Source organism: Rhinolophus sinicus, linkage group LG02 (genome assembly GCF_036562045.2).
Source record: "Rhinolophus sinicus isolate RSC01 linkage group LG02, ASM3656204v1, whole genome shotgun sequence".
NCBI lineage: Eukaryota > Metazoa > Chordata > Mammalia > Chiroptera > Rhinolophidae > Rhinolophus > Rhinolophus sinicus.
Genome location: NC_133752.1, coordinates 3,806,543 through 3,831,044, shown reverse-complemented (window position 1 = coordinate 3,831,044; position 24,502 = coordinate 3,806,543). Strand labels below are relative to the sequence as shown.

At 53.4% G+C, this 24,502-nt stretch overlaps 1 protein-coding gene across 2 annotated transcripts in view; it reads right to left on the bottom strand.

Moving 5' to 3' along the window:
• PPP2R2C (protein phosphatase 2 regulatory subunit Bgamma) overlaps window positions 1–24,502 on the bottom strand; it is a 109,403-nt gene that overhangs the window by 15,865 nt on the left and 69,036 nt on the right. For both annotated transcript variants that reach the window (XM_019748217.2, XM_019748216.2), the window contains exons 3-6: window positions 22,348–22,513; window positions 18,952–19,064; window positions 15,345–15,522; window positions 3,417–3,581 (exon numbers count right to left, since the gene is read on the bottom strand). In XM_019748217.2, the coding sequence (XP_019603776.1) occupies window positions 3,417–3,581; window positions 15,345–15,522; window positions 18,952–19,064; window positions 22,348–22,513 (622 nt within the window). The remainder of the gene's footprint in view (window positions 1–3,416; window positions 3,582–15,344; window positions 15,523–18,951; window positions 19,065–22,347; window positions 22,514–24,502) is intronic.

Genomic DNA, 24,502 nt, shown 5'->3' with positions numbered 1-24,502 from the left:
GATTATCATTACCACCTATTCTGAGAAATCTCTGTGCTCTGTTACAGCCCTTCCCTTTGGCAGATTCTGTGCTCTTAAACGCAGAAATAACTCTATTTTGAGGACTCATGTATAGTTGTTTCCATGGTTACACTGTCATAATGACTAGAAGACAAAAGACCTCGGTTTCTACTGCTTTGGAGAAAGACAGGAAGCTGTGGGTCAGTGGCAGCGCCCATGTGCCCCAGCTCTGCCCCTGATGGGGGCCTGGGGAAGGAACTGGTCTTCTGTGAGCCTCGGTTCCCTCATCTGTGCAATGGGAGCGCTGAACCTCCACTTGTGATGGGAACGCCCTCCTCAGTGAACAAAAACCATGGTCTTACCCACTGGGAACGTGACGCCGTGACCGCCCATCTCTGGGGTGTCACTCTCAGCCAGTCCCTGGATTCTGAGCAGTAACTAAATGAACGGATGGAATGAGAGGTAAAGAATGAGTTCCAATCTCCAAGTCCCTTTTGTAAAAATCTAGCTTGAGTAACAGCCATTTGTGTTCTGATTAAAAACAATACCTACTAAGTGGCGATCAGCTGCTTCCTTGATTTCTCATGAGAACTAAGAACGAACACAACCTGAAGGACAGGTATTTCACCTACTCACTACTTATGGCAAATTAAATAGGAGAAGGACGCGGAAGCTGTAGTGGCACGGGAAGAAGACTGGGGACATCTGTCACTGGTGTTACACAGAAAGTTCACGTGCAGGACATCAAGTTTGAAAATGAAGAAAAACTTCAAAAAAATGCAACACACCAAATTAACACCATAGAAAACCTGTAAAAACAACAATAAAGGATTTACACTTGGGTTTTACTAAGACTTTGACAGACTAACTGTTGCAGGCAAGGAAAGAAAAAGTGGCCCAGCTCATCTTACAAGAGTAGAAAAATCTTAATAAAACTGGGCAAAGAGGGTGTAGGAAAAGACAACTAGAGACCAACTTCACCTAGGAACATTTATGCCAGAAGCATCATTTTGCATTTATGCAAAACTTTCTCAGCGGGAGCCCTGGCCCCAGCCTAGCCAGGCAGAGCAAAGGACCATGGTGGTCAGAAGCCATGAGGTCCCTTCCTTCATACCGTGGCCCTGCCATAGCCTTCTGGAACCTCAGTGTGAGCTGGAGAGAGGCGGACTCCACCATAGCCCTAAGGCTCATGTTCACTGCAGCCCTGGGAGGTGGGGGTGGTGAATACAGTTGAGCTGAGTCATCGAAAGTAAAGTTCTGGTTCTTGCAACCGAGTCTGTAGGCTGGTTCCCACGCAGCTCAAACACCGCCAGGCATATGACAGCTCCATGCCCGGGACCCAAGCAGGTGTGCCTGCTCAGGAAGTACAGGTGACAGCTGCCCGGGTGGGTGGCCGCTCTGTTTGTTCAGACCCCCTGGGGAACCAGGGTATCAGATGTTACAAAAGCCCCAGGGGGTCTGTGACTTCCACCTCCAGCCTACCAAAGAACAACACTCAAACATTGTGGTGTACACAAAACCATGTCCTCCCTAAACACCACCCTTCGCGCGCGCACGCGCACACACACACACACACACACACACACACACAGGTTTTCTTGATTCAACGCTGAAATCTGTATACAAGTACACAGACACATGTAGAGAAGAAAGTAACAACTGCTTCTCAGAGCCCACCACTCAGACACTTTCTTGGCATATTTCTGTCCATTGCTTTCTCTGTTTCCATTTTTCGGGGGTAAAGAAGTCATTGCCACGCTTTCTTTTCCCCATGGGATCTTTTAACAAATCATTTTTCCGTGTCATTAAAAACTTTCTAAATCAATATTTGAAATGACTGAACAATATTCCTGTCATGCAGGGTCTCTGGTCCCGCTTCCCACACAGGAACGCAGGACATGGTGAGGCCAAAAAGGAACAATGAAGCCATAGATAGGGGACTCATACCCCTATATTCTCGCTGGCGGCTGGTCGAGACACAAAGCAAACATCCGCCAGTACCCCAACAAGGGGTCTTCCTGAACCCCAGTCTCGCTGGCGTCCGGGCAAGACACAGGAAGTACGATCCACACAATCCGCAATCCTCCATCCACGCTTGCTAACTCCACTTGCTAGCTGCAACCCACCGTCCGCTTCTCTGCCAACCAACCAACCCCTTGATAATTGCAATCTGCGCTTGCTAGCTTAGCCATGGCAGTTATATCAGTGGCCAATGTCTAGCTGGTTACAGCTGATGGCCAACTAGTTACAGCTGATGGTCATCTACTACCCGAGCCAGCACCTTTCCACGTGAGGTCGATAGCCTGGAAACTGCTCTCTGGGACTCTGTCCCCACAATTCCATTCTACGGATGGCATCATCATTGACTTGTCATTTGCTCTGGTGGGCACTCAGGACGTTTCAGAGCATTGGCCCCTAGAAACAAGGATGTACCATGACGTCTCCTGGCCTTCTCCCTGGCACGGGGCTCACACATGGTCAGGGCGGGGCCTAGCAGTAGAGACACAGACAGATGCCTCTCTTCCCCAATCTTATTCCATATCAGGCTGACCCAGAGCTGAACATGGGCAAACCTCGGGGTACTAGTGGCTGAGCCACAGGCAGTGGGCATGCGGTAGCCAGAGGCAGCGCCTCTGGAAGGGGGAGGCAGAGGGCCATGAACCAAGAAATGCAGGTGGCCCCTAGAAGATGGAAAAAGCTGGGACTCCCCCCAGAGCCTCCAGAAAGGAACCAGCCCTGCCGACAGCCATGTCGGACTTCTGAACTGCAGAACTGTAAGAGAATAAATCTGTGGGGTTTTATGCCACAGGTCATTTGTTACGGCAGTGCTGGGACGCTGGTGCAGCCCTGGGCTGCTGCTGTGGGGCCGGCCATGTCCATACCCACAGCCTACACCTCTGAATTGGCCCCTGTGCTTCCCGTCCACCCATACACGGGTAACCCACACCCTTATCTCCAGCCGGACCTCACGCCTGGCTCCAGACACCTGGCTGCCTCCTTGACACCCCTCCTTGAAGCCCCATAGAATCAATCTTATGCTCACTGTGTCCAAAACTGGCCTGTTGGTCCCAGCTGCCCCTCCCCTCATGTGCCCATCCCAGGAAAGGGCCCCACCTTCACCCTTAGGCACAAAGCAAACTTTGGAAGCACCCTGGTCCACATCCCACTTGGCACTGCCTGCCAGATCAACCTTCAAAGGGTACCCAGAGTGGGGCCCGTCTCCCGCCTCTGGGCCCACCCTGGCATCCCGTTTCTTCTCTAATGAACCCCTGCAGGGGCTCCGCCCAGCCCTGCCCCACGTGACCCCTTGCAGTTTCTCCTCCGTTTCCAAGATGCTTCTCATAACTTCACGCCCTTGCTCTCCATCGGCCGGTCTCTCACCTCATTTAGAATAAAACCCGGGTGTGGGCACTTACGTTTGGAGTGCTTGTCGCACAGGGCAGCCGCCCGCATGTCGCAGAGACGCAGGGAGCCCTTGCTGCTGCTGTAGACGAAGAGGTTGCAGTGGTGCGGGTGGAACTCGGACGCCGTGATCACTTCCGTGAGGTCCTCCATGTTGGCCGGCTTGATGTCCACTATGTCTGGCCAGGTCAAGGTCCAGCAGTGAAGATGGCCCCCGCGGCTCTGCCTGCCGCGTCTCCCGACACCTCTGCCCAAACCCCGTCTACCCCACGTCTGAGTTGCCTCTCCGTTCCTGAGACTCCTGGATAAACACCCACCCCAGAGAGTCCCCAGGCCTGCTGGCTGCCCCTCTGGCTGCCCGTCCACGGTGCCCACAAGGCTGGACCTGCCAGCTCCCTCCTGACCTGTGCCCTCTCCCCAGCCAGTGCCCATCAGCTGCTTAGCCCACGTGGCAGGGCAACTCGTCAGGCCTCCTGTTCCACCCACTTTCCCCATCAGTAGCCAAGTAGAACGCAAGGAGCATTTATTGAGTGCCTACTGCATGCTGGACCTTGGGTACTCTTGGTGAACATCACTCTGCGAATTATGTCTGGAGCTGGGTGTGCGGGCATCTGTTGGCTCCCCTCCCCACCTCCAGGACCCACTCGCCTTCTTCTGCCCACAGCAGCCAGCCTTGCCTTTGGGGAAAAGGTCCTCTGCCTTTCTGAGTTTTCAGCTCTGATCTGCGCCTTTTACCTCCCACTCACAAGCACCGTGCAGGATGAACACACGGTGTTGGCTGTGCCAAGGAAGGACCTCAGGACCTGGGATACTGGGAATTCTGGGGTGCGGCTCCTTCACCTCTCCTGGGCAGCGTGAGTGGAGAGGAGGGGCCTGTACCTGCTCCCGAGACAAGGGGACCCTGGAGCCTGAGGGTGGGCAGACAGCACGGAAGACGGAGTGGAGCGATCTGGCACTACCTTTGGATCCTGGATCAGGCTGTACCTGAAGCCATGCCCCCCAGACTGTTAAATGCGGGAGCCAATAAATCCAGATTTTGTTTAGGGTCAAGAACTGTGTTGCTTGCAAAGGAAGTATCCCTGACTGAGACACTGGAGCCCAGGAAGGGTAAGCAACTTGTCCAGGGTGACTCAGCAGTGATTGGCAAGGCTGGATGCCTGCCCACTCCCCACTGCCAAGATGGAAAAAGCAAGTGGGAACCCCTTGGTGTAGCATTCAGGCCTGGCACCCCCCGGCCTTTCTCTTTAGCTCTCCAGCTTCAGATCCTAGTCGGTCGCTCTGCCCTAAAGGCACTTTCCTCTCTGGTCTCCCCTCGGTCTCTGGTCTCCCCAGTCCTGCATGGGGCTCTGTACAGCCCGTTCCCTCTAAATGAAATGCCCCTCCTCCCTCTGCATTTGTACGGGGGCCCAGGAGTCAGAGAGTCTGGAGTTTGAATCCCAGCTCAGCCAGCTCCTGGCTATGTGATCGTGGGTGAGTTCCCGAGTTCTCCATGCCTCAGTTTCCTCATCTGTAAAATGGGTTAACAGCTATAACCTCATAGGTTTGCTGTGAAGACTAGAAGAGGCAAAGGCCTTGGCACCCCGCTTAACACAACTCAGAGCTCAATGCATGTCCATTGCCATCATTATTTTTTACCTGGAAAACACCAACTGAAACTCTGAGGCTCATTTGCTGTCAGCCCTCCATCCTCCTCCCACCCTCGGCTGCTTCCTCTCTCAATAAGAAAGAGGCATTTTCTGATTTCTGTAAACACGAGAGTTTACAAAATAGCAGAAAAGATGATGATTCTGTGCGATTGGAGCAGCGAGGAGGGTCTCTGTGCTCACACTCAAATCTTGCTTCCTGGAAGCACATCATCAACCAGAAACTTAGAATCACATAAAAATGTAAAGAGAGGGGAAAGGGGGCTATGTCACCAGTGCCAGAAACAGTTTCCCTGGAAACTGTGGGTTTCTGGTACGATAAGAAGCAGAAACTAAATCATGAAAAATGAGACTACAGGTTGAGAGAGGAAAAGCACCCAGATTTCAGTGATGCTAATTCTGTCAACATCAGCCTTGCAACCTCCTCCTTCGTGGGCTAAGCACCTGCTGACGACTTTCCAGGAGGCTCTGCCTGCTCAGAACAACTTTAATTTCTTACTGAACGTAAGACAGTGTCTGGAGGGAAGTGTGGTGGTTACTGAGATGTCACCCTCATCAGTAGGGCACCTGTTTAGTGTTCCGCTCCAGAGGGTCTGGGCAGACAGGCACAGAGTTCTCTCTGCAGGACTCCAGACATGAAAGCCAAAGGAAGCCTGAGGGGGTCAGGAGTGCCCAGGCCTCAGGGAACACAGGGCGGGTTCAAACCGCGGTGGTGTCCCTTGTTAGCGGGCACATGTTTCCCATGTTTCCTACGGTTATAACCTCCTTGGAGGGCAGGTAGGACTCAAGGGGCTAAAGTGAAGCTGTCTTGCCTACAGGTAGTTCTCGGAACAGTCCAGGGGAAAATTTGTCCACCGGTCTGAGGGAACTCAGGGCAGCCAGCTGACTTGTTGCTTTTGCCAACGAATGAGTGGAGCATAGAAGTGACAGGTGGCATGTGTCACTTTCAGGCTGAAGCTCTGAGAGTCAGCATGTGGCTTGCCGCGACTCCTTTCCCTCCGCCATGAGACCTGAGGCTCAGGAGACCTGCAGGGGACACTGAATTTCAGCTTGGAAAGCTGTGGACCCTGGTGGACAGAGAGAGAGTGGGGGCCTCAGAGCCTCATTTCCAGGCCCCCACATCCTGCTCCCAGACTCACCTGGGGACCAAGGCCACACAAATGGGTGTGGCCATTGCCTTGGTTACAGAGTGTGCACTTCCTGCTTCCTGCTCCCTGCTGCACATGACCACCTAACCGCTGCTGACAGCCTTGTGACAGTCATGCTGTTGCCTCCTGGCTTTTGCCTGCCTTCTCCAAACACTTGTTAGAAATCTGTATGAGGTCATGACGGCTTTTAAAAGTATGCACAGCCCAATTCTGCCTGCAGCCCTCTGCAGCTAACACCTCTGAACCACGGTAACATGGAGCTGGCCCAAGGGCAAAGCATGTGAATCCAGGGCCCTGTGCACAGGCTGGGGAGACAGTCTCTCCAATGCCTGGGACCCACCCAAGCCCAGGACCAAGCTTCTCACAGCCCAAGCATCACTCAGAGACTCTCTCTTGCTATTTCCAAAACAAGGACTCTGGATACAGTGGGTGCCAGGAAAAGACAGCTGTCAAACACAGAGCTTTCATTTCCACGTGACTTTGGTGGAGGGAGACAAAACCAGTCATGGTCAATGTGTGTCTCTGAATCCCAGGGTCCAGAGCCACACCTGGCACCTCTGGAACAGCAGGGTCCTTCCGGGCATGGCCATCTAACCGAGTCCACGGTCACCTGCCCTGGGATGGCCTCTCCAAGACCTGTGGCTCAGCTCACCAAGGACCTGCCCATGCCCGCTGCCTAACTCCTTGCTGCCTCGGGTGTGAAAGGAATTAATTATTGAGTCGGGCTGTCCCTGTTGAGTCCCTTAGTCACATCGTAAAACAGGGGCCTGAAGGACTCCTGACAAGGGAAGTAGCTGCAGAAGAAGCCTCCATAGCACAATTATACCCCAAAGAGACACCGCAAACACTCCTCCTGGACTCACACCCACATGGCTACACGCTCGGGACTATGAGACACTTGGTCCAACAGTGACCATATGTAGTGGCTTTGACTGGCAGCGACCAGTGCTGGGTCAGAAGCTCTGGAAGAGTCAGTGCCACATGCCACATGCAAAAGTCATTTCCATTCCTAAAGCCTCAGTTTCCCCCATTTGCAAAATGAGGGGCTGGGCATGACCCTGGAGCACCCTACATTTTGAGGACTAACTCCCAGGTGGCCTCTCCGCGTTTCAAGATCAGCTGCACAAACCCACTTGTGGAACATTGTTTTACAAGGTTCATGGACTGACCTCCCTTGGGAACGAGCATAATTAGTCTCATTTACAAGCCCTTCCCCCGGCAAAGCTGAATGAATTATTCATGTTTTATTTTCCATCTAGTTGTATCCAACTGTCTGACAGGCTTTTGTTCAACTTCTAATTGCACTTTGGCAGCTAAGAATGATTTTCCCTACAAGGAAAGTTTGTCAGGCACAGGTAGATGGAGAGAGATGCAGGTCATGCAAAGGGCGCTGCAGTCCCACAGCCCTCTACTAATCACAGGGTATTTTTCTCCAGCACTCTGGGTTGAGGGGTGGCCCTCCAAAATTCATGTTCACATCCTAAGCCCCAGAGACTGTGAATGCGACCTTATTTAGAAAAAGGACCTTTGCAGATATCATCAAGTTAAGGACCTCAAGATGCAATCATCCTGGGTGAGGGTGGGCGCTAGTGACAAGCGCCCTTATAAGAGATGCTCAGAGAAGAAGACCATGTGACAACAGAGGCAGAAACTAGGGTGCAGGTGCAAGGAGTGCCTGGGGCCCCCAGGAGCTGGCGGAGGCAGGAGGACCCTCCCCTGGAGCCTCCGAGGGAGCACAGCCCTGCCACACCTTGACATGGGACTTCTGACCTCCACGACTATTAGAGAGCAGCTTTCTGTTGTTTTAAGCTGCCCCGTTTGTGGAAGTTTGTTATGTTGGCCACAGGAAACTCAGACACTCTGACTCTTCCTGGGATCTGGGGAATAATGACATGGGCATACGCTAGTGGCATGGAAGTCGTTCTCTACAGCCATCGCAGAATGCTTCTTTCTCCATAGTCCCGTGGTAGCACCCCCAGCCTGGGACGCCCCGCCAGGAGTCAGGGAAGCTTCCTGATCCTTCCCATTCCCTCTTCCCACATCTGACAGCCGCCAAGCCCTGGGGCTCCTCTGCCTGGAGATCTCTCTGCTCTACACCACAGCCCAGGCGTCTGCCTCAGCGGGGCTCCCTGCCTCTGGTCATCACCCCCTAAAGTAGGGGTTGGACTCCCACTGCCCTGTTTGGTGGCCTCCCAAACAGGCCACCAGAGAACTCAAACACATTGCTGGGTCTTCAAGGCCCATCATGATTGCCTGGTCGTGGCTCAGGCCACAGCCTGGGGAGACAGCAAAGCTCGGAAACGGGTTTGTCCCGCCCCAGAGAGGTCTGTGACTCTTCCTGTCAAGGACACAGAACGGAAAGGAACGTCATCCAGGCGGGCCTTCTGCAGAGTCATCAGGTTCGCAGAGATTTTTATAGAAACTCCTTCATCTCCTGCTGCCAAGGGCATCGCCTGATGGCCCGGACCTGCTGGGGTCACACCAGCACCGTGCACTGTCGCTGGTCCTCGGTCTCAGAGCTGCATGGATCCTACTTGGAGGGCCCGTGAAATGTCAGAGGAAAGGCCACGGCCTTTCCAGCACCCTCATTCCACTGAGCTGCACCTCCGTGAGCCTCGGTCCCACTCACCTGCGCAAGGGCCCAGGTACAAAGGGCCATCACTCATCCACTGGGCAAATCTCTGCTGACCATAAAATGAGTTGGGCACATGAAATGAGGAAGTGTCACTGGTCTATTCTGCGAGGAGCTCAAGTGAGAACTGGGTAGGGGAAGTACCCCCCAAATACCAAGAAGCACACACATATTATCTAACGTTGTGATGGGCTTTCACAGCAACATCTCAACAATAACTCTGTAGACACAGCAACTAACTGAGCTTGGAGACACAGTCAAACCCCCGGAGAGCTGGTGAGGGCAGCACCTGGCAGGCCAGACACCTCAGCACCCTTTGATCCCATGAAGGGCTCGCCCAGGGCTGCACGTGGAGGTGGAAGAGCAAGGACAGAATCCTGGCTTCCTAACTTCCAGCCTGTGCTGCTTCCTCTGGCCCTCTGTTCTGAACTGAGTGCATCTCCAGGAGACACGCAGCTCCCCCATGGGGCCAACAACCCCAAGGGCACAGCTGCTGTGCTCACTGGACTGGCTTGTGTCCTCTGCAAGGCGAACGCTGAAAGCAGCCAGGGGCTCAGTGATGAGAAGGATGTGGCCTTGGCCTCCACTGATTTAACTGAGCATAGTGTGGTTAATCTAGATGTCTCCATGGGAGCATGCTCTCAGGATAGGGGAGCTGTTACCATGGTGACAGAGCAGCCATGGAAGTAAGGGTGGAGGCAGCTCTGCCAAGGGCCACACCACGAGAAACCTCCTGCACAGGCTCCCAAGGACACTGGGTATGCAGGAGTCCTGTAAGGCCTCCAACACACAGAGGCAGGCTCACTGAGGCGCAGGCGGGGCCATGAGAGAGGGGTCTTTCTGCCTAACTGCTCACTGCACAAGCCCACTGCGTTTTCTCTGTGTGGTGAACCAGTATACACATCTCTACCACAAGCCAGGTTATATGATTCCTAAATGCTCGGATAGGAAAGAAATCACTGAATTCTGAGTTACAAAGACCAGGGCTTGACAGTCCAGCCTCACCATATAACAGCTGTGTGACCTCCAGAAAACCTTTTAATCTCTGTGCCTTGCTTTTCTCATCTGTAGAATGGGTTGATAATATTTGCTTTACAGGGCTGCAATGAGGATTTAATGAGATGACATATGTCAAAGGCCCTAGCACATGGTTAGTACTTTTAACAACAATTAAGTTAGTTAAATCAGAATCAGAGTATTTATCTTATTCAAAACAAACAAACATGAAATTAAGTAGGCTGCAAAAGGCACAATTCTTGTCACTATGTGGGTTTGTGCTGAGTTGCATGCCTGGATTTCTAAGAACTGGGAGAGGAAACCAAGGTGGGACAGAGCTGGGATGCACTCCCAAGAAGCTGCCTTCTCATGGACTGAGAATGGGCAAAGCAGACCCCATCCTGACCTCCCAGGGCTCCGAGCCCAGTAGCAAAGCCAGATATCAGTCCCAAGATCGATGCTCCAGGAGAGACATTCAGGATGCATGTGATGGGATTTATAACAAGGTTCTGAGGTCTGGAGAATTGGGGAAGGGTCCTCTAAGGCAAGGGTATTAAGCCAAGGCCTGAGAGTGAGCAGGAGTTATCTAGGCAGAGTGTCAGTGTGGGAGGAGTGTCCCACGTGAGGGGAAGGCACAAGGCTGAGGAGCTGCGAGAGGGCAGGGTCCAGAGTCCTGAGAGGGAGGGAAGGAGAGAGGGAGACAGGGCTGTGGCCTGCGATCAAGGGGGGTTTTAATCAGAAGATACAGAAATGCCACGGAGGCCTGCCAGGAAGGGATCAGAAGCGCCACAGAGTTGCGTGTCCCCACTATTAGAGGAAATGTTAGAAACATCATACAGAGCTCAGGCATCTGGCCACCTATGTTATGAAACAATCCTCACTCTGTCCTGCAATGGTGTGAAAAGCACGTTCTTTCCCTTTGGATCTAAAACAAGAGCCAGGAAAGACTATCCCATCAATGGAGATGGACAGGCAATCTGAGTGACTGGGGCTAGGAGGGGCCCTTGGCAAGAGACCCACTTCTCAGAGCACATATCCACATCTGCAGAATATAAAGGATGACAGCACAACCTATACAAGACGCTCTGAGTCTGACTCCTAGGCCCTGCCACTTCCCAGCTGGGTGACTCTAGGTAGATTATGTAACCTTTCTACGGGTTAGTTTCCTCCTGCAAAAGGGGGATATTAATAATGCCTACTCCACAGTGCTGCTGGGAGGATTAAATAGGTTAATATGTGCAACAGGCTTAGCGTACCATCGGGCACAGAGTAAATGCTCAAAAAGAGGTGACAGTGGTGTGGAAATAGGCGAGGATGAGGAGGACCACACAATACTGGCTGCCCGTGGAGTCAGCACCACGGACAGCGCACAGGCGCGCTCAGCCATGATGGTGATGATGAGGACCACACAGTACTGGCTGCCCGTGGAGTCAGCACCACGGACAGCGCATAGGCGCGCGCAGCCATGGTGGAAGCTAACACAACTGCCTGGCCTTGCTGAGGCCCCAATGTAGTGATGTGCTGGTCACAGTTTATAAACAGGCTTTCTGGGGGACTCAGACTTGGGGCATTTCTGAGCAGATGCACCCCAGTTTCCTTCTCTGTACAGTGGTACTCTGTGAAGACAAAAAGAGGAAGCCTGTAAGGTGCCTCAAAGTGGGGGATGGGCTGGTGTTGGCCGTGTGTCTACAACACATCAGGTCCCATACTAACCAGCGTTTCACTCCCACAGCTTCCAGCACCAAAGGCACACCCCACTGAATGGATAATAACAGCGAGGCTTAGAAAGGCTGAGTGACCAGCAGGTCTCTCGTGAGTGAGTGATGGATACAGGGTTGGATGGTTTTTCAGCCAGCAGAGAGCCTGGCAGGTGGAGAGGCCTTGCTGGTCCCCTCCGTTGTTTCCTGTGTGGGCAACAAGCCCAGCCCTCAGGCAGCCATGTGCTGATGAGGTTTGGCGCCTCTGCCCCTAATTGCTGCTCCACCATCCAGACTAGCTTTGGGACGTGCTCTGTAAATGGGAATTAGAAATTTGTTCCAGACTGAGGCTTGGTGTGATGCCAGCTTTCACCATGAGAAATCGCTCAGGGGGTCGAAAAAAATCAATCGAACCATCTTTACAATTCTCTGGTGCTAAAAATACAGCCGAGGTCCGTCAGCTGAGGCCTCCTGTGCAAGCTGTTACCTTGAAGGTGCATCAAACTCAAGAAAAATCACCCAGTGCTGCCTGACAGTCTCAAAATGTTGGTATTGAAGGACATGAGAGGTTGTTTAAACAGATGTGGAGATGGCACTGGGCAAAAAGCATCAGAGAAGACACAGGAATTCTATGAGAACGAGCCCTAAATATCTGAGGGCCTGTAAGAAAATAATGCTGGACACCCTGCTGGGGCCCGAGTCGTACCAGGCCCTTAATGTGAATGATTTCTTCATTCCTTACGAATGTCCCTATGATAAGGAATTTTGTCCATTTTACATTCACGGAAATTGATGGCCCAGGAAGTTAAGCGATGAAGCTGAGCCCAGGTCAGCTAGACCCCAGCGCTCAGAATGCTTCTCCATAGTACCCACAGTCTGAGCGCCCTGGAGCCCAGATTTACAGGGAGGTGTCTATATCCTAAAACCAGATAGAAACTGTGAACTTCCTCACTCCAGAGTTAGCATCTACACCCATTCATAAGCACCTACTGTGTGCCGGGCCCTGCATTATGTGTGAGGATGGAGAGAGGGTTCAAATTGGGTTCCTACTCTCAGAAAGTGGAGGAGGTGGTCATATTAATGAAAAGGAAATCCAAGTGTGACCAGGGAGTGTGGGCCCAGAGGGGCTCTGACCAGCCTGGGAGGGGCACTGAGTGGACATAGCAGAGGTGACGAGGTGAAGGGGGTGAACAGGAGCCAGCCCAGCTCAGAGGGAACAGGATGATTGGAGAAGGAACAGCAAAAGGCCGAGCACTGACTCCAGCTCTGCAACATGAAGGAAAACCCAGTGGCCTGAAGGTGTGGGCAGGCCTGATGCACAGGGTCCCAGGGAGCGGGGCAGGGGCTGGCCACCCATAGCCACAGGACTCTTGAGGGATTCACACTTTGTCCAGAAGCTGATGGGAAGCTGCTGAGAGCTTTAAGCAGGGGACCAGTGTGGTCCGAACCAAAGGGTCCAATCAGCCACACTTGAAACTCTGTTGTGGGCTGGCAAGGTGGGATTCAGGCAACGGGCCAGGCAGGAATGGTGTGGCCTGAGCTGGGCCTTCAATGGGGATAGAGAGGAAGACGTGATTCTAGAGCCATCTGAGGGGAGGATGGAAAGGCTTGACGCCTTTTTCCATTTTGTGGGTGAGAGAAAGGAGGGAGGCTGGGAGGGCTCCCAATATCGAGCCTTGGTGACAGATGAAGACATTGCACTGTGGTACGGGGCACACAGCAAACCCTCTGGAAGTACCAGGCCCCTCTCCCTCCGTTCAGAGCTAATTCTGGAGTTTTCCGAGGAAAGGCCCTCTGAGTCAGCTCTCCTCCTGTCAAATGGTCAAAACAATGCCCACTTTTTCTCCTTTATTAAAAAAGCTTTCCTTTCTCTTTAAAACCTTTGCTAAAAATCCATTCTGCTTAAGTGAGAACTGTTCCCGTTTGGACACAACAAGATAGACATGGAGCAGAATACAGCCAGTGGCCTGAAGACACCGGAGAGCAAGAGTTAAAAGAATGTGAACCCCCAGGTCCAGCATCCCCCAGGAGGTACTTGCTCAAAGGGTGCCTCAAAACTCAGAGCAATCCCTCAACTCAGCATGGGTCATAGCTGCCTTTCTGGTCTCCTTCCACGTTGCAAATGAAACACCCTTTCTCATTACTCAGCTGCTATTGGACCCATCATTGCACCTGCAACCCACAGTCCTGACACTTTCCCTGCCAGGAGAGGCTGGACTCCATGGGATGCGTGCCAGATCTCTCTGCTCTGGACCCCTGTGTCTTGTCACTCAGCACCAGCAGGCCATGGTGAGGGCCACATGCAGTGTGGTTCCCTAAACTGGTCTAATCAAGGGAGGTGTGCATCACCACAGACTCCTGGAGACCCCACTCAATGCCTTGTGCCTCATTGGCACTTAGGTTCTACAGGCAAGGGCCGCCTTGAGCCCAGCTCTGCAGCCTTCAGCATTCTGAAATACACACACTCCTCCATCTCTAAGAGCCAGGACATTTTCATATGTTGATCAACTAGCAATTCACTTTCACAAAATTAGAGGCTACACACAGGTTTAGCACAGTTATGTGGCAGGATCTGTAGCCAGGTTCTCACGGGGACCCCCAATCCACTGATGCTCCCTTCTTGTCACTAGCACTTGCCTTCTCACCTGGCTTACATCCTAGAGTCAGTCATTATTTTTACTCCCTTGCATACACCATCAGCCCCACACCTGCTTATTCACTTGGCAAAACTACCGCCCAGCTCACTCTCCATGCACCCCACACCTGCCGCCACAGCCAAGCGCAGCCAGAGAAACACGCACACCACCACGCTTGCTGGCCCCACTCATGCCCCACAGTGCATCTCACGGCGTGCATGCTGGATGTTTTGTTGTCTATTATACTCATGGCCCCCTGTCTGTCTACGCCCAGAGGGTGGGGACCTTTAACTAAGTGGGGCATCAGGCACCGGGCCGCCTTCACACACACCTGGGCGGCGTCCTTCACAAGGAGCAAACGCTGGGAATGCGGACTTGGGGGCTGGAGATGTGAAACTTACAAGGTGTGAGCTTTAAGCTAGTTAACGTGGGCTCTCTGTGACTCAGTTTCCTCATCTGTAAGGGAGGCTCATGTTAGCATCCACCTCACAGGGTTGCTGTGAGCAGGATACGAGTTAACATGAACACGTTAATATTAGGCAGAGTCTCACTGTAATTATTATTGTCATTAGCAGGCTGCAGATTAGTGACACCTCAGCAGCCTGCCTGCTCTGTCCACTGTGACCCTCCTGGGGCCAAGCCTCGGGTCCTCCCCAGGCCCATGTTTGTGTATCAGCAGTTCCTTCCTTCCCAGTAGGTGGGGGCCGGAGTCAATCCTACTGCTGCTAGCTTGCCCAGACACCGTGATGCCATCCAGCTGAGCTTCTGACACCCCGCTTGTCACTCTAAGCCCTGGGCGGGACCCCAGGGCAGAGGGTCCACAGGAGCCTTTGGTCGGTGGTGTCAGGTGGTCAGCCATCCCTCCTCCAGGAGGCCTGACCCCTGGACCCTTATCTCCTCCTTCATCCCTGGTGAGGTCCCAGGATGACGAGGATCCAGCCAGCCTGGGGGAAGCAAGGGGTGGAATGTAACCCTCACTGCTGTGGTTTTAAAGTGCTCATAAATAAACTCAGCACGATCCCATATCTGGGCCCCATTCACACTCTGTGAGCCACAGAGGACTCACCAAAGAAGCTGAACAGAGCAGAGACCCCCCCAAGCCAGCTCGCTTACAACCAAGCCAACCACCCCCACCTGGAAGCCACCCTGCCCGTGGAAGACGATGGCAGGGCTGTGGCAGGAAAGGATACTGAAGCTCCTGTCGGTGATGGCCAGGTGCCAGAGGTTGATACGCAGGTCATCCGCTGACATGTATGTCTCGCAGTCGCTGTTGACAGAAATGGAGTTGATGTGGTAGGTGTGGCCGTTGGCAAAGACTCTGCGCGGACTCACCTCCACCATTAGGTCCATGGGCTTTAGCACCGGCACCTGCAGAGGGGGAAGGGTGGTCAGAGCAGGGCAATGCAGGGGGAGCGCCGGGGGCAGGCCACATGGGCCAGGACGACATAGCAGGGCCATGTGAGCAAAACTAGAGGCCGGGAGTGCACCAATGGGCATCCGTCCCGCACATGTGGGAAATAAGCAGTGCCACATGGCCAGTGTCCGTCACTGCCAGCTCTGCTGGAAAGCCCACCTCCTTTACTTGGCCTCCTGGGATTGGTGCTGAGCCCACCATGTAACTTTGAAAAAGTGGCTCAACCCCTTGTACCCCGATTTCCTCATTTCTAAAATGGAATGAGAAGATACCATGGCAGAGCCAGCTGACTGTCCACCAAACATTTGTGTCTCCTCCACTGGGAAGTGACAAGTGGCTGCCCAGACAGGGCTACATTTCCCAGCTGCCCACATGACTGGTGCTGACCAATAGGATGTGAGCACAGTGATGCCTGGCTCTATGGGCCAAGGTGGTTAAGAGGAGGGCATGTCTTTTCCACCGTCTCTCCCCGTCCACTGCAGGAAGGTGAGGACCCAAGCTTTAGGGATGGAGGCACATGGGAGAGCCATGTGTGAACCTGCAGGAGAGCCATGTGTGAACCAGGGACAACCAGGAGTGAGAAATCCATTTCTGCAGGCTCCACCCTGCAATGCAGGGCTATTTGTTACAGCCACCAGTGTTAGCCTAACTCATACAAACTCCCAGAGAGGACTGGGGTGAGGGGTCCCTGAGACAGCATCAGGTATCGTGTCTTTGCTTCCCTCCGTGCTCTCTGCCTGGAACACTTACCTCCGCCCTTGGACACCTGGTGAACCCTGACTCCTCCTGCAAGACCTGGAGGTACCAGCCCCCCCAGACATGCGGTGGCCCTGGTAGGTAGGGGGCACACACTCGGACACTGCCAGCACATGGCACACATCTCCATTAGGGTTCTCAGCATACGCTGTGGTGCACGTCAGGCAAGACCCATACCCCAACCCCCATTCCAGTCAACTGTGAGGTTTCCAAAGATGTAGAGACAGACAGACAGACAGACAGACAGAGCCTCCTCCATCTCTCCCAGGCCTGGCCTAGAAATGGGGGCTGGAATTGCCATCCCCACATCACTGATGAAAAGAGTGGACACTTGTCCAAGTCACAGGGTCAGGAAATGACAGCATCAGGACCCAAAGCCAGTGGGACTGCCCCGAGGGTATCCTGATGGAAAGGTTCAGAACTGAGATCCGACTCTCAGTTTCAAATCCTGCCCTGACACTTACTGGTGTTACTGTCACTGGGGACCCCACCTCTCTGGGCCCCAGTTTCCTTTTCTGTAAAGGGCACTGTAATGCTGGTGCCTGCTCAGGGCCTTCTACGAGGATTTCACGAGCTAATGCCTCTTAGCACAGTGCCTGGTGCACAGTGAGTTCTCAGTCTATGCCAGGTACCTCCACGACTGAGAAACTGGATGAGAAAAGACCCGTGTTCTTTCCCCCTCTCTTCCCTCACAGCCTCAGTTTACAGTGAAGTGCCATCTTGGGATGTGTGTGCGACCTACAAGAAAAATCTCAGATGTTGGGAGAGAAATAAATGGGATTCCCATGGGCCACGAGCTCTGCCGCAATTGCCTAACTAATCAAGAGGTGATAATTTCATCTTTCCCACCAGACGAAACCCTCATAGACTTTCTTGGGACTGGGGGTGGGGCAGGGGCACCACCAGTCCCATTACTCAATGTGGAAGTTAATTGGCTTCCCCACCTTCTCAGAATTTATTTGCGCAATTTGCCAGTCATTTAGAGGCCAATGTGTTTAAACATTTATTTCCTTCTCGGGAACAACACTGATCACCATTTCATAGTTACGATGATTTGCTGGATGCTTAGTGTGTGCGCCAGCTAAGGCGTTTCAGGAAACATGAGCCATCTCCATTTCCCTGGTGAGGAAACTGAGGCACGGAGCAGGGGAATGCCCGCAGCCACCCAGCAGCAGGGCGTGGATCTGTGAGCAGTGTGTGTGTGAGCCTGGGGGTCGTGCTAACACCACCCAGCACCAGGCAGCACCACCGGCTCAGAGCAGCCCACACGCAGTTAAGGAGCAAACCGAGGGAGGCCGGTGATGGGAGCCGGCCTTTTCAACAGGGCTAGAAAGTGCAAACTGGAGATGAAGAGAGTAGTCACTTCCTGACCTCATCCTGCTCATTCACAGCACTCTGAGGCCACCTCCTCTGGGCCAGGCCTGCCCGAAGCACTGGGACACCAAGAACACTTAAACCCCTGCCTGCCCTCAGGCTCTGTGTCTCCTGCAGCCTCCCGGGACCTAAGGCAGGGCCTGGCATACAGTAGGTGCTCAATAAGCAGGTGCTGAATGACTAAATCTGAATTAGCTGGGCACCAGCATCGCCTTCAGTAAACAAAGCACCCACTGTGTGCCAGGCACGGTTCTGGAAGCCAGGGACAGACCACACAGCTTCCGTGGGCGTCCTGGCCTGCTGGAGAAGGGAAGGGACCGACTTTTACAGAGCCCTCCCAGCAGGATGCCACTACCATCCTGTGGCGCTGGGGAGGCAGGGACCTCATTCCCACGTCACAGAGGAGACGGAGATGGTGACTCAGGAGTCAGACTTCCCTGGGTCTGGATCCCAGCTTGGTTCCCTCCTCTGGGAAATGGGGGTTATAATCATGTTATGGGATTTGGGTGCAGATTCAGTGAGTTATCATAAAGTGTTTGGAAGACATGTGCTGGCCCCAGGGGGTTCATTCTGTTCCAGGTGAGGAATCGGAGGCTTGAGGAGGCTGAGAGCCTGGCCCAGAAGAGGCAGAGGTAGGATTGGAACCCCGGTCCTATGACTCCACAGCTCTTTCTACCATGTCTCCACTGGAAGACAGAAGAGTCCTTTTGCTTTTTAATCGCACTGGGGACAAGTGTTTGCTCCAGCACACCTCTGCGGCTTCACCTCCAGGCCTCTCGTAACTCAGAGGATAAGTCTTCACAAAGGCTGCAAGAGTGACAAGTTCCAGGCTTCCCTCTGCCCCTCGGCAAAACGTTCGGGATCCAAGCTCAACTCACAGGTTCTCCACCTGTATCGGCTACTCACTTAGCTGAGCAGCTTTGGGTGAGCTGCTGCCTCTCTCTGGGCCTCAGTTTCCCCCCTTATGTGACATGGAATTATAGGACTTGCTCTCCACCCTCAGCCGCAGCTGAAAAGCTCTTTGTGGACGTACTGATCTTACCTCATCCTCACAAGCCCTCCCGGAGAAGATGAGCGTCTCTGCTTTGCTGGTCATGAAACCGAGGCACACAGCAGGGAAATGCCCGCAGCCAGGTGTGAACCAGACTGTGGCTCAAATCGCCAAGGCCCTTCAAGCCCTAAAATCCCCGTCTAATAAGAGAAGCATGAATGTGCTTCCCGCTTGCTGGAACCTTCCATGTTCAACATCTTACCTGCAGTGACGTCACCGTGGACAGGTCCTTAAGTTTCCCTTCTTCATCTTTTAGGTTATAGCCCTCGGGTCTTTTGTCTCGTTCGGTAATCTTCCACAATTTGATAGTTTTATCTTTAAAAACAGAACAAAGTGAAACAAGACCCATGATCAACACTGGCCCAGAGAGGAACACACACTGTATGTCGTCCACTAGATAAGGGTGCATCGATCCAGAAATTCCTCAGCCGTCATCCTTTGCTTAGACATGTAGCTTCTTTCTAAATAATTTTACCCCTACGTAAACTGGTGCAACGAACACCTTGGCGTACAGAACATTCGTCTTCTTTCCCTAGCTCCCCACAATTGGTCCTAATGGTGAAATTGCTAGGTCAAAGGGTATGACACGTTTAAGGGTAGTTATCAATCTCTAAACCGATTTCCAGGAACGCTGAACTAATGCAACTTCCTACGTTTTTAAGCCTTTCATTGACGGATGACAGAGAGTACCCCGTTTTATTGCTACCACCCACAACTCAGCTCTCCTGCAACCTCCAGAAGTTTTCTGGAATGCTGCCAAGAACTTCAAAAGAATGACCTTTAGTAGTTGTTGTGGTTCATTTTGTGTCAATTTGGCTAAGCCACGGGACCCAGATATTTGGTCAACTGTGTGAAGGTTATGGTGAAGGTACTTTCTAGATGAGAGTAACGTAACCCGTAAAATAATGCAGACCACCCTCCATAGTATGGGTGGGCCTTCTCCAATCAGCTGAAGTCCTTAAGAGACAAAAGACTGAGGTCCCGGAGGAAAAGGGTATTCTGCCAGCAGATGGCCTTCGCAGCCCTTCCCTGGGTCCCCTGCCTGGCCTGAGGGCTTTGGACTTACCAATCCTCTACCACTGCTTGGGGCCAAGTCCTTAAAATAAACTTCTCTCTATATATATCTGTATCTACACCTACACATACACACACACACACATACACACACACACACACACACACACACACACACACACACACACCCTGTTGGTTCTGTCTCTCCAGAGAACCCTGACTGCTACAGTAGCCAAAAGAAACACACCATGTTCCTGAGAAGAAGGGGGGAAAAAAACAATTAAACACTTGATAGGTGTCCCAGGTCCTGCCCTCAGGAAAGGGTGAAGCTGAGACTTAAACTGAGGGTTGGGACTTAAGGGTGGGGTATTAGGAGGCTCCTGAAGCTGAACTTTCCCCCCGGGGAGGCGGGAGGAGAATGACACATCCTCTGAAATGATTGTTTTGTTTAAAGCAGCACCTGTATGAGGCTCAGAAGGTGCCAGCCTGTTCTACGTCCGTGACCCGTCACGTTATTTCATTTCCTCTTCTCAACAACCCCATGAGGCAGGCACTACCCGTCACGGTTCAGAAGAGGAAGTGGCAGGGCTGGGCTGTGGGCCACATGGGGCCCTGCCCCAGCAGCTGTGCAGGGGGAGGACCTCTGGCTGCCTCCACTCCAGGTGGGGAGGGCGAAACAGAGCTTGCTGAGTAGGACGTGTGCCCAGCACTCTGTGGGACACAAACCCTGCATTTGGTGCAGAAGCACACAATCAGAATGGCAGGAGCCACGGAGGGCAGGCCTGGGGTCAGCAGGGGCACCTGACTCAGCTGAGAGGTCAGAGAAGGCTCCGTGGGAGGTGACACCCAGCAGAGGCCGAAAGAGGGAGGAGGGGGTTGGCCAGGGACGGGGAGGAGAAAGCAGGCCTTTGGGCACACAGGGGGGTAGGCAGGACTGAGTCTGACCCGTTACAGAGATGCCTTAAGGGCACCCTGAGGAGTCTGGACTCCCTCAAGGAAGGCAGGTGACATGCCATAAGCCTCCCTCATGCTGCAGCAGCGCTGGCTAGTCTCGGGGTACCGGGCAGGCACCAGGCACCGTCTCCCCTTACCCTCACCGTAACCCAGAGGGGGCCGCACAGGTGAGGAAACAGGCTCAGGAGCAAGGCCACGGAGCTGGGACAGAATCCAGGCCTGTCCTCCTCCTCCTCCCCCAGGCGCCTCTGGGGATGGGGTGAGAGATGAAAAAGCATGAGCAGCGGCCGTGGGAAGCGGAGCCTCTGGGCCCAGGCCCAGCGCTGGCCAAGGCAAGACGGCCCCAGGGGCCATGCCCCCGAGCGGACCTCAGAGAAGCAGGGTCCAGGCAGGAGCCTCCTCAGGGACCTGAATGGCACAGTGGTCAGCCAGGCTCCTGAACCAGTGCTCCTGTCACACCACCTAGTGATGCCCTCCACTCTGGGTGGCCTGGGGCTCTGCAGTGCGGATAAAGAGTTAAGTTTGCCTTGTGTTCCTGTGTTCCTTGACCTGGCCTCCTTCATCAGGAATATCAAGCCTGCACCCCAGAGAAAAGAATTCACATGATGCTCAAGGCTCTGCTACGTGTGATTGTGGGAAGGGCACCGTGGCCAACCAGGGAAAAGGCTGAGAACACTACGGCACAGCCACTGGATGGGGCGTACATGCTGCTCAGAATGTTGCTTTTTAGGAGTTCCAAAGAAATAGAGAAATGCTCAGAATATAAGTGCAGTAAAAAGTAGTATTTGAGGATACACTGCTACGTCACAGGCCCACACAGGCACACACACATAGGCACACACATGATCGGGCACACACGCCTGCACACACATGATCGGGCACACACACGTCTGCACACATACATGATTGGGCACATGCATCTGCACACACACATGATCGGGTACACACGTGCCTGCACACACGATCGGGCACACACACATCTGCACACACACATGATCAGGCACACACATCTGCACACACACATGATCGGGCACACACATGTCTGCAGACACACACGATTGGGCACACACATCTGCAGACACACATGATCAGGCACACACACGTTTGCAGACACACATGATTGGGCACACACGTCTGCACACACATGATCGGGCACACACACGTTTGCAGACACACATGATTGGGCACATACATCTGCACACACACATGATCGGGTACACACATGCCTGCACACACATGATCAGGCACACACATGTCTGCAGACACACATGATCAGGCACACACGTTTGCAGACACACATGATTGGGCACACACGTCTGCACGCACATGATCGGGCACATACATGCCTGCACACATGCTCTGGCACCCCTGCATGCACACACGCACACATGCTCTGGCACCCCTGCATGCACACACGCACACATGCTCTGGCACCCCTGCATGCACACACGCACACATGCTCTGGCACCCCTGCATGCACACACGCACACATGCTCTGGCACACACGCACACATGCTCTGGCACCCCTGCACGCACACACGCACACATGCTCTGGCACCCCTGCATGCACACACGCACACATGCTCTGGCACCCCTGCACGCACACACGCACACAGGCACGCCGCCTCACCGTTGGTGGACAGGAGGGAGTGGGCAGCATTCTGCTGTGGGAGCCATTTGATCTTGTTGATTTTCTCCTCTATCTCCAGGCTCTTGAGATAGTCGAACTCCGGCTCGTGGCTCTGGAAAGTGCTGTAGACGTCATACTCGCCCTGGCTGTGAGGCGTATTTTTACTCTGCAGGGAAACCCAGACACGGGGCCTGAGCTCCAGGATGGTGGGATGGGTGGGAATGGGCACAGGGCCAGGCAGGGGTGGCTTAAACCGGGGAGGGCCCAACAGCCACCACAACCAGGCGTCCAGCAGTGTCAGTGGATCCAGCCCATCAAGGGTCAAAGGAAACTGCTGTTCAGATGGTCACTAATGTGCTGTGAGGCCAGGCCAAGCCCCGCTCTAGTCGAAGTAGGGACAACAGCAACCAGGCTAGCTCACATTTACTGAGCACCTACTACGTGCCGGACACAGAGCTAAGTGCACCTCGCACCTCATCTCCTTCTGCCCTTGAGGCCCCTCTGTGGTGGGAACCATGACCCTCCCCATTTTACAGGTGAGCAGGTGGAGGCTCGGGGGTAAAGGGACCTGCCTAGACCACGTGCCATCACTCACTCCACCGGGGTCTGTCTGACATGGAGGCTCTGACATTCTCCTCACGTCCAAGTGTCCAATGGGGCCTGACTTGAGGAACGAACGCATCTGAAGCAGATTTTACACGGGGGTAGAATATGTAATGTCAGACCTCAGACTATCTTCACCCGACTTTCCTCAGTCAGTGGGGCCCATCCTGCTGTAGGCAGCAGAGCTCCTTATAATAAGGACCCTTCTGGTGGAGCCCCGAAATAGTGAGGCGATGAGTCCATCGCAGGGACCACTTTCCCAGGAGAAAACTCAAGTTTATATGACAACGTGAAACTACAACCAGAAGCATATCCACCAGGGAGCAAATCCAAGACATTCAACCAAGCACAACTTCAAGTTTTCTGTTAATTTTTAAAAAGTGTATCTTGTAATATTTCTATACCTGTCTTGTTTCTGGAAAGCTTTAAAGTTCGTCAGTATTTTTGCCTCTAATTCACTTCATCGCCAATGAGCACCGGCTATGACAAAGGTCAGCGGGACCAGAATTAAGAGAAAAACTTAAAGGAGAAAAATTCAAAACTGAGAAACATGCATCTATCAATGTAATTTCTTTCTGTGCTTTGGCAAAAAAAAAAAGGCTTGGCTTTGCAATCCCTGGTGGGATACAGTGGTCCTTCTCGTGAAATCCACACGCTCCAGCCACAGGGCCGCGTTTGGATAACCAGTTCCAGCGGTCCACCTTCTGGCTGTGTGTCCTTCAAACTCTCTGAGCTCTGGTCTCCCCCTCTGTCAAGTGAGGATGATAATAGCACCTACTAACACCGCTAGGCTGTCACGAGGGGGGTGAAGTCAGGGCTCCAGGAACCTCAGCTCTGGGTACAATGCTGTGGAAACGAATGACAGAACGGCCCCCCAGCTCCGAGCTTTTCTCCGCCCCTCCCTCTCCCTCTCCCTCTCCCTCTCCTCCCCCACCTCCCTCTTTAGCATATAATCCCAGCACCTGTTTGTTGCTGAGCTGCCCCCTCTCAGAGGCAGGGTGCTGTGTAAGCAACAGGCCACAAACCACCCTGGTTTGAGTGTCCGGTCTTGGCTCACTAGCGGGGTGACTTCCCCAAGAGTCCTCATCTGTAAACTAGGGTGTCAGTCCCCACTCTCTGAGGTGGGCAATGAGAATGCAGCAAGGTGTCTGCACAGAGTAGGTGCTCAAAAAACGGCCTTTTTATCACAAGGTTCTTTTAGTGGTTCAGAAATGGCGCCGCTGGGCAGGTTGATCCAGGCCGCCCCTGTCTTACCCGAATTGTGCTGGACAACAAAGGTCATTGGGGCAAGGGCCCCAGAACAGAGCAAAATCACCAGCCCCAGCCTGAGGGCCGACCCCAATGCTGCAGAAGACTTCCCGTCTTCCCAAGTGTGGCCGGGACAGCGCCAGCTCACCCACCAGAGGGCAGTTAATTGGAGGCTTATCCCAGGGTGCAGCTGGCCCTGCCTGTCCTGACTGTCTGTCTGGGGTCCAGGACACAGCGAACAGTCAACAAGCATCTGCTGAGTGGACGCAGTGGCCTCCCTCCCCCCGACCTGCCGGGTCCCATC